Here is a 10003-nt window from a genome sequence, read left to right as displayed (position 1 = left end):
TGCACCTGTGCACTCCCGCCCACAGATGTGCATGTGTGCAAGAGGACTGTGTATGCACCTGTGCACTCCCGCCCACAGATGTGCCTCTTCTTTTCTCATTTTTTCCTGACAAAATAATCCCGAGGAATGACTTCCTGAGAGGACCAGTTCTTCATTTACACACACGCACACACAAACACACATGTATGCATGCACCCATACATACATGTACACATGCACGCATGCACTCATACATGCATGCATACATGCGCCCTTAGGTGGAGGGCACTTTGACAGGAAGCAGTAGGTTCCAAGCAGAGGAGACCGTTTCTCCACAAACTTGGCTGGTAACATTCAGGGTGTCCACTCACTGCTCCAGGAAGCAGGGACAGCAGCTGCCCACACTCTGGAGATCTTCAGACAGGCTATTATGAGGCTCAGAGAGCTCAATTCTTGCTGAGGGTACCCAAAAGGGCAGGCAGAAGTATTGGGACTCAAACCAGACTATTTAATTCCAAACCTCAGCCATGCCTGCTGCCCTCCAGAGTGGGGCATGCCTTCCTGGCAGAAGCATTCCATAAAGGTGGGCTAAGCAACTCAACAAGAGGGTCTGAAGGGGACAGAGTACGCCTCAGATGGAGGGTTTATTTTTGAATTGAGAAAATGCCAACAGCCTTGAGGAGTTTCAGAGAGGCAAGCCCTTGCTCAGAGGTCAGAGACCAAGATCTAGGTCTGATTCCGGTCAAGTTTCTCACTTGCAGTGGAGTCTCCAGGTGAGGAGCACCCAGTTCAGGGCTTCCCCGCGGCAGCAAGGCAGAGCACGTCACAGAGCGGCCGAGCCTCTGAGAGCAGGTTCATAGCGAGGGGCATGAAAGCCAGGCAGGACATGCTTCACTGAGAGCTTGGGGCCTGCCAAGTGTCCCGTTAATGCTTCCTCCCACCTCACCCCTGGTGACAGTTCCTCAACATGATGTTCTAGACATTGTTCTGCATGGGTGTGGCCGTTAGCTCCCTCAATCTTCATAAAAACCCCATGAGGCAGAATTCCTATTGTTTCCCTTTGAGATGAAGGAACTGTGGTGCAGGGAGGTTTTGTGACATTCCCAAGGTCAGAGTGTAATAAGAAGTGGGGGTGCTGGGACCCAGTCTCTCTGTCTACTAAGAGACTGTGGCTTCACACATCCTGTTCTGGAAGCAGTATGGGAGCTCCTTTGTTCTCTCAAATTCTAAAGAAAACTAAAGAATGAGGATACTCTGGACCACAGGGGCCACAAGTGAAGTGGGGTGGTGGAAAAGTGGCCTGGATTCTGCTTTCTGCAACCAAGCACTCTTTGGAAAATGTAAAGCCTGCCATCCTTAACACCACCCCTTCCAGATACTCATGATGGCAGAACTGCACTCTGCTCCCAGAAGCAGGTGCGCTAGCAGCTCGGCAGTGAGAACTGTGGTCGCAGCCAGATGGAGACAACTGGGCTTTCCAGGCCTGTTTCCCGCTCAAGGTCACTGAGCCAGTGAGTGAAGAAGAACAGAGGATTTCAGACACTGTCCCCTTAGGTCTTAGACCTGAACTTCCCTGGAGCCACATGGGCTGGGGAGAGGGCCCAAGCCTCAGGCTCTGACTACTGGAGAGAAACCTTCAGTTCTGCCCTGTGGGGCTTGACTCAGGCTGTCCCTGTAGAGTTCAAACCCAAACCGTAAGTAGGCAGAAAAGCGTGGGTAATGGTGCCTGCCTTGTGCTGCCTCAAGGAACGATGAATTGCTGTATGTCTCAAGGGGCAAATGCTGAAGTAGGGAAAGATGGTGAGAAAAACAAGGAGGTGGACTCCGTTTTCGGCAAGCTGTCTTACTTTATCAGAGCCTCCATGTCCCTGGCTGGAAAGGGTACACCAAGCGGGGTGGTCAGAACGCTGCTCTTCCAGCGACAAAGCTTGACCTTCTAGCATGTCTCAGCCTGGAGTACAACGGGGAAGCAGGTACAGGCTGGGGATCTGTCCAGGCCCAAGGTCAAATCCTCTCTCTACTACTTGCTGGCTATGTGACCTTGAGCTGTCTCTTTCCAAATTCAATTTGAGCATCCCAGATAAGGATAACCCTGTTTTACAGATGTGGAAAGTTTCCACTGGACAAGCAGCCCTAACCCTTAAATCAATCATGCTTGACTGGGAAAGATGAATGTACACAGATCACATAACAAATGTGAAGTAGTGAAGATCTTTACTGATGACACTAATTTTCAGATTTTCAATATAAGCAGAGAGCAGAGAACTGGAGGAAGTGGGTTATAGGGATCCATGGTGGGGCACTTAAAATAAACCTTAGAAAACAGGAAGGGTTTACTAAGTGTCAAGAAGTAACCTCCCTCCGAGACAGAGGAAGCAGTAAGGACAAGAACTAGGTGATAGGAGATTGTCCCTCTGAGATTAATCTGTGTGGAGCTGAGTTGTAATAAGGATGAGATCAGAGAGCTTGGCAAGAGTTAGACATGATGAGCTGTGGATGTCACACCATGAGTCTGGAACTTATCTTGAGAAAGTAGTGAGCAGGCATTCACGGATTCTACCAAGGAGGAAATATGTATCTGAAAGCCTCCAGGACAGCACTGAGTGCACCAAGACATCACCGTCCAAGATCACTGTTCGGGAAACAGGGGAGCACCCAAGATCCTCATCTGTAAAATGGGATGGCGACCCTCTGTCCTGCATACAGACATAGTGGGCATAGGGGTTTGGCTTCCTAGAGATGAAGATCTAGATGGTAAGACTTGCCGCCTTTTTGCCAACAAGGGCAAAGCAGTTACATTCAATCAGCTGGGGGAATGGAGCTGCTGCCAAGTTTAGTAACTGACAGATGGTTTCAAGTAAAGGGGCAGGCAGACCCAGGAGAGCCTGGGAAAGGATATTGTAAGGACAGAGCTGGGGGCCAAAAGTGAGAGTGTGAAGGAGTCAGCTGTAGAGACTAGGGCCCAGCCACGCAGCTGACAAGCTGCTGGACTTGGTGCCTATCACATCCTCTCCGTGAGACTCGGTTTCATCTGCTGAGAAAGGGAGGGAGGCAGATGCTCCTAAACAGCACGGGAAGAACAGGACGGGGAGATGAAACCCATATTTGTATGCACAGTGCTTGAGAGTTTGCAAAGTAGATTACTACTTCATCTTCTCGGGTTCCCATGGGGACGGAGGTGGCATCTGTCAAGAGCCTGCTATGTGCTAGGCATAGGACTAGGTGTTGTGTTTACATTCATCTCCTGCCAGCTTCCTAATGCCTTCCTGGATAGTTCTGTTAGCTTCATTTTACATTCGAGGGAATTGATGCGGTGCTGCAAAGAGGTGGTCTGGCCAGTATCTGACCTCAGCTCTGTCTGATTCCAAATCTCCATACACTCTTACTCCATCATGTTTCCTTGAGCTGTCTAACCTCCAGAAGCCTTCTCAAACCCTCTGACCAATGGTCATCTTGAGATTGAAATGAGACCAATTATTTCTCCAAATTTCAATTTTCTCATATGTCTAAAAATAGCTAATAATAGTTTCTGTGACATAGACTATTAATATAGTTAAAATAAACTACAATTAAAATATTTAAATTTCTGGAACAGTATTTGGTGCACGTACATTATCGTACTATTTTACATGATAGGTACAAATGAAGCTGGGCATGGTAGCACGTGCCTGCAATCACAGTTACTCCATAGACTGAGTCTAAAGGATTGCAACTCTGAGGCCTGACTGGGGGCTACATAGTAAGTTCAAAGCCAATCCAGGCAATTTAAAGAGGCCCTGTTTCAAACTAAAACTTTTGTTAAAGGTTGTAGGTAGCTAGGTGATAGAATGTTTGCTTACAATGTGTGAAGTCCTGGGTTAAATCCCTAGTAATTTGAGGAAAAGAATAAAATAGTGGCAAGAATGGGAGACAGTAGGAACTCACACGTGGCTGGTGGCACCGTAAAGTTAAATAGTTCTAAGAAAAATTTGGAGGCCTAATAAAGCTGAGAATGCACGTAGCTTATGACCTGACAATAGTGTCACCATGTTGTTCACCCTCGCAAATAATTTACTTATACAGACAGATCACATACACATTCCAGTGGAAGAATGTTTGAAATAGCATTGTTTTTCAAGAAATAAATATTGTAAAAACTTAATTATTTATCATCAGGAGAATAGGAAAGATCAGTAAATTGAGTTACAGACAGAGGCGGAATATATCACAGTGAGGGATAGCATGCAAACTGGAGCGCTACTCACCCACATGGACACCAAGTGGAAAGCAAGCCTCGGTGCATAGAGTGATGACATTTGTGCAAAGTTCAAGAACAGGAAAAACAACCAAAACACACATTGTTCAAAGATGTTTACAAATAAAGGTGAAAATGACAAAACACAAAACTCAAGGTCATGATCTGTGGGAGGGAGGGAGGGAGAGAGGGAGGGAGGATGGAACAGAGATTTGGAAAGGAGTTGGCAACTGTCTGGGTACCTGGACACTCACCGTGTTATTTATATCTTATTTATTGACTATATCTATGTTCATGCTGATAGCTGATTAATCCCCTTACACAGATGAAGTATTTGGCAATAAATTTAAGTGCAACTACACTAAATAAAGAAATACACTGAAGCCGAGCAACTGTCTTCCTGTTGGTTGTTTCAGGCCAAGTGCGCTTCTTTGTACATAGCTGGTATTTTCAAGGTTGTTAAGTAAAAGAATGAAGTGAGCAAACAGGCAGTATTTCCAACTTATAACCCCTCTACCCACATACATACCTAGCTTGGGTCAGAGTTCCTGCTGTTGTCAACTGCTCAGGACAAATAAAGGTGGATGGTATAGGGGACTCCCTGGTCATCCTTAATATAGAGCAATAAAAGAATGTCCCTCAGCCCCCCTTGTTCACTTATCCACCCACCCATTCATCTGTCCTACTACATGTACACTCAGTGATAAACATTTATCGAATCAAACTGAGTGATCATCAGCTGCTACCTCTTTAAAGAACTGAGGTGAATTGCCACATGAGGTTAAGACTTCGTCTGCCTCTGCACTGTCCTAAAGACCACCCCAGGGACTCGGTAGGCACGGGACAACTGTGAGATCCTGGTCTTACCTTGGCACACAAATGAAGATGGCGTTTCCCCTGGGTGGACTCGTCCTGTGATGAATACCACCTTCTTTTCTGCCCCGTCTCGGAGATTTTCTGTAAGAAACAAGTGGAAGGTCACCATGGAATACAAGCAGAGGCTAGAAATTTGTATGTGGGAAGGAGACACCTGAGGAAGAGGCTGGGTGGATGTTTTCTTTTTGCTTAATCATTGCATTAGAACCATTAAGGACCAGTTCTTGTTGACTAATGACAACTCCATCTACTTAACATTAAAAGACTATTTCCCTTTTCTCCATGCACTTTGGAATACTATATTAGTATGTGATATTCACAACCATCTGAGGAAGGCATCAGTGAAGTTGAATCCCAAAGCCATGCACTGTGCCCGTAGGCAGTTGCATATCTTTCTGAGTTTCAGTATTCTTAACTATAAACGAGGAGAATAATATCTGTTTAATTTGGTTGTGATGATGAAATATGGCTACATATTACATAGTACTAAGCAAACTTAGTATAGTCTAATAAATGACAAAACAAAAAACTAGCTATTTACAATAATAATAATAACATCCAGAGTGCTATTTAATTAATCTTTTTGTGCCAGATATATCTCATATGTATTCATAATCTTTAGAACAACATGTAGTTCACACTCCTGTTATAGAGGTAGGAATTGAAGTTCACTGAAGTTATATAACTGCTCAAGGTCATACAGTTAATAATCATATGAGATTAGAATTCAGACTTTTGTTTTTGTGGTGATAAATTCACAGGAACCAGATTCCTTTTACATTAAACACCTAGAAAACTAGATCTTCAGGGGTGGCTTAATGGTAGAGCCCTGGTATAATTCATTTAAGACCCTGGGTTTTATGCCTAGCATTGGTAAAAAGAAAAAACAAATTTGGAAAACTAAATAAAATATATCAAACAACTACTTTTAGGTGTTTGTTAAGAGACAAGGGGCAGGACCAGATTCCCATGAGGAAAGGGAACGAACAAGGCATGCCCAATGGTTGCCCTGTCTTTTTCTGAGGGTCCATCACACAATGAAGAGCAGAGTGTAATATCCTGAGCACACTGTGGAAGGCTCGCTGAGATTCAAGGCTAGCAGGTAGCAGTTGTGGAGGGGCTGCAAGAGTTCCTGCAGAGAAAAGGAGTTCCAGAAATCTATAAAGAGCCCTCTTAGGTCTTTGATCCCAAACTCTGTGCATGCACAGGGTGAACTTTTAGGCTATAGTTTTGCTCCAGAGTGTGTTGAAGACATATGCCCAGGCCTATGATACTGTGTGAAGATGGTAGACACTTTAGCAGGCAAGGCCTAGTTGGGGAATAGTGGGTCTTTGAGGATGTGCCTTTGAAGGCTGGGTTCCCATACCCAAACTCTCTCTGTTTTGCCTCCTCGCTTCCGTGAAGCAGGAAAGAAAAATTTGACCTTCTGACTCCAAAGAATAAGTCATGTTTGATCATACAGGAAGAGTGAGAACTCAAAAGGAATGTATCTTAGTTGTGGGGCTAAATTACTCCAGAAAGATCCTAACAAGGCTTTAAAATTATCAGAGAAGAATCAAACTTGGAAAAGAATCTTAACTGCTTGATAAAGCAGTTATAAAGCCCAACTCTTTAGAAGGAAAGATAATAAAATCCATATACTCAACAATGTATATATTCTGTAATATTCAGCATATAATAAAAATTACTAGATATATAGAAAAGTAGGAAAACAGGAACTCAGTCAGATTCTACTGCTACAGAAATCTAGCCTGTATAATAAAGTTCATCTATCATGAAAATATTTTATATATATACATATATATATGTATATATATATATATATATCATATATACATTCTTTTAAACAAAAAGCAAGAATAGCCTTCCTAAAATGGATAGGGAAGAGACACTCAGCTATTGGTAGAAGGGTTGAGTGGCACACAATGGAACAACAACTTGAAGGAAATTTAGGAAGAAACTGAAAAAATTGGATTAAATGATCCCAACCTATATTAAAAGGATGATCTCAAGGGAGAAGGCACAGAAATAATTAACAGGAACTTTTTAAAAACAATGGTGAAAGGTCATTTTGAATGTGGTTCATCATCACAGCAAACACACCAATGTCAGACACAAGAGATAAAAATCTTAACTCAAGGCAGAGAGATGGCTCAGGAGTTAAGACGGGTGCTCTTCTGCGCTTGATTTGTTCTCCTAAAACTGGGAGTGGCGGTGCACACCTTTAATAGCTTTAATCCCATCCCTCAGGAGGCAGAGGCAAGGATCTCTGTTAGTTCAAATTCAGCCTGATCTATGCAGTGAGTTCCAGGACAGGCAGAGCTACAGAGAGAGACCTCGTCTCAAAAAAAAAAAAAAAGAGTAACCAAAAATAAACAAATACAAACATTTTCCTTCCGACTTGTGGCTTGCTTGGGCCACTGGGGTGACCAGTAAGCTCAGGGGCTCTCAGTTCCTTGGAAGCCAGTAGACACATATTGGACAATGTACATAAAAGTTCATTCTGTGCACAGCTCTATGCTGGGTACCTTGGAGAGGAGAGAATACAATTATAGTCTTAAAGAAGAGTTAAACACTTGTACAGTTCCTGGACAGAATAAGCTACTGCAGGGAGAAAATGATGTCTATTGGTAAATGTCTATATCTTCCCCAGGAGACTGTTTGGAACTGGTACCAAGGAACTGGATGCTAAGTTAATAAATGAAAATACTTTAGATATATTTTCTCACAAGTAAGTTTAGGCACTGCTATTTCATTTAAATCTTCACCACACTCTTATGAGGTTGAATGTGTTCATACCATTTTACAGATGAGAGACCTGACACCCACAGAAGGAACGAATAACACTCAAGGTCACACTGCCAGCAGTCCAGTTCTAGCTCCAAGCCCAAGTCCCTGTCTCTACCCTGTCTGCTTCTAGATCCACTGGCTGTATATAGTCCTACAGCTGCTGCAATTCCATCTGTAATGTCCACAAGAGACCGGCTTTGTTCTTTATTGCTGATGGAAATTCAGCTACTGTCTTAGTATTTATATTTCCTTTCCACTTAAAAAAATTTAACCCCCACCCCCAAACCCTTTTAAAAAAATGGTACCTAACACTGACCCCATGTCTTCCAACATTTCAAAAATGATGAATAACATTACCGAGGCCCTCAGTGACGTCTAACTTTATGGATGCCTCCCCTGACCCAGTATCAACTCAATTGCATTCTACATTTCTGCTGACCACGGGGAAAGGCAAAACGGGCATTCTATTTGCACGCTAATTTTACTGAGCCCCTGTGACTTCATAAAATGATAACGTGGGGCTAATAAAAATCAAGCTTCTCTGGCACTAATACAAGCAAATGTTGATGCAGGCAGGTAACAAATTGCTTTGTCATTTAGGAGGCCATAAAAGAGCATTATAATCATCTTTAGGCAAAATGGATGGTTCGCCTTTGCTTAGCTTTTAGCTTTCATTTGCAAAATCAATTTAAGGTAATGTAGCAGCTCTGAGGTGGTGGGACATGGGGTTGTACCCACCCCCTCCTGTCACCAAATCCCCAGACTCTTCTGTACAAAGACAATTAAAAATATTCTTGGTTGAGGCAGCAGGGATGAAAAAGGATGTGTGCTTGAATGAAGCTAAGGTAGAAGCGAGTGGAAACAATGAGGCAAAGATAAAACTAGAGAATGAGAGGAGGCCATCATGATCAAGGGCATAACAGCAAGTGCTTTGTACAGCATCCCTACCACACTTGTATGGATGTGCACACACATGCGCACACACCAACCATGTGGAGAGGGAGGGCGGCAGGGAGAGAGGGAGAAGTATATCTCATCACTGCAGTCCTATATTACCCTCAAGCTCTCATTCATGAAGAATTTAGTGAACACCTATTCAGCGTCCAGGTACCAGCTATTATTTATTTTCACTTTACAGAAAAGCAAGGCCAAAAAAGATTTAGTGGCTTAGCCTTGTTCTTATAGCTAATGACTAAGTGGCAGAGCCAGAATCCCAACTCAGGGAAAAAAAATACTGTGTTCTTAATCTCTATGCTACCTTATGAAGGACAATAGTACACTTCCTTTATAACAGTTAGGTAATATTTATTGGGTATCTATTCTGCGTCAAATATTTTACATGCCTGATTATATTTAATTAACACAGTCACCCAATGGGACATCATCCTATTCTTTTATTATTTTGTTTCTTTCTTATAGTTTTGGAAATTGAACTCTGAAACATTAAATGTCTTGACTAAACTTGCAAATGTGGGAGTCAGTATGAGATCTAGGTGGTTATGAATCTCTTATTTATGTTCTTAACCACAGTGTTAAGTTGATTCTTGAAGATCAAATAGAATCTTTGGTTTGATTACATTATTATGACTATTGGTTAGTTGCTGTTTCAGCCTTTTCAAAAGAGTCTTGCAGTATAAACCAAGTTGGCTTGGAACTCTCTATGTAATCCAATGGTCTCAAATCCCCTGCTCTCCTGCCTCAGTCTCCCAAATGTTGGATCGCAGATGTATGCCACCATGCCTAGGGCCCATCAAATCTTCATTAACCTTTGCTTTCAAGAGGTGAAGATTAGCTTCAGTGTGTGCTAGGCTTAGACAGTTGCTCCTCAAAATGGAAAACTATAAAGGAATGACATACTGTTAAGACTGGGCAGTAAAAGGACTTTTGAATCACTCACTTCGGGGGAAACCAGCCATCATGCGATGAAGACCATAGAGAAGACCACATGGTGAAACGGCCGAGAAGAACTTGATGTCTGGGTGAGTTTAGAAGGATCTGTTAGGGTCGGATGACTGCAGCCTGGACTAAAACTTGCCTATAACCTCAGAAGAGACCCCCCAGCCAGAATGGCCCACTAAAATTTCCCACATTGCTGACCAACAGAAACCAAGAGAGAATAAATGT

The 10003-nt window shown here is 43.0% G+C and overlaps 1 protein-coding gene across 4 annotated transcripts in view; it reads right to left on the bottom strand.

Annotated features, from left to right (window-relative positions):
- The window catches only part of Bend5 (BEN domain containing 5), a 234392-nt gene that overhangs the window by 116034 nt on the left and 108355 nt on the right, over window positions 1-10003 (bottom strand). For all 4 annotated transcript variants that reach the window (XM_026782015.1, XM_026782016.1, XM_026782017.1 and 1 more), the window contains one exon: window positions 5081-5170. In XM_026782015.1, the coding sequence (XP_026637816.1) occupies window positions 5081-5170 (90 nt within the window). The remainder of the gene's footprint in view (window positions 1-5080; window positions 5171-10003) is intronic.

The sequence above is a fragment of the Microtus ochrogaster genome, chromosome 10 (genome assembly GCF_000317375.1).
Source record: "Microtus ochrogaster isolate Prairie Vole_2 chromosome 10, MicOch1.0, whole genome shotgun sequence".
Classification (NCBI taxonomy): Eukaryota; Metazoa; Chordata; class Mammalia; order Rodentia; family Cricetidae; genus Microtus; species Microtus ochrogaster.
The sequence above is the reverse complement of the archived record's forward strand: the minus strand, read 5'-3'. Positions and strand labels throughout refer to the sequence as shown.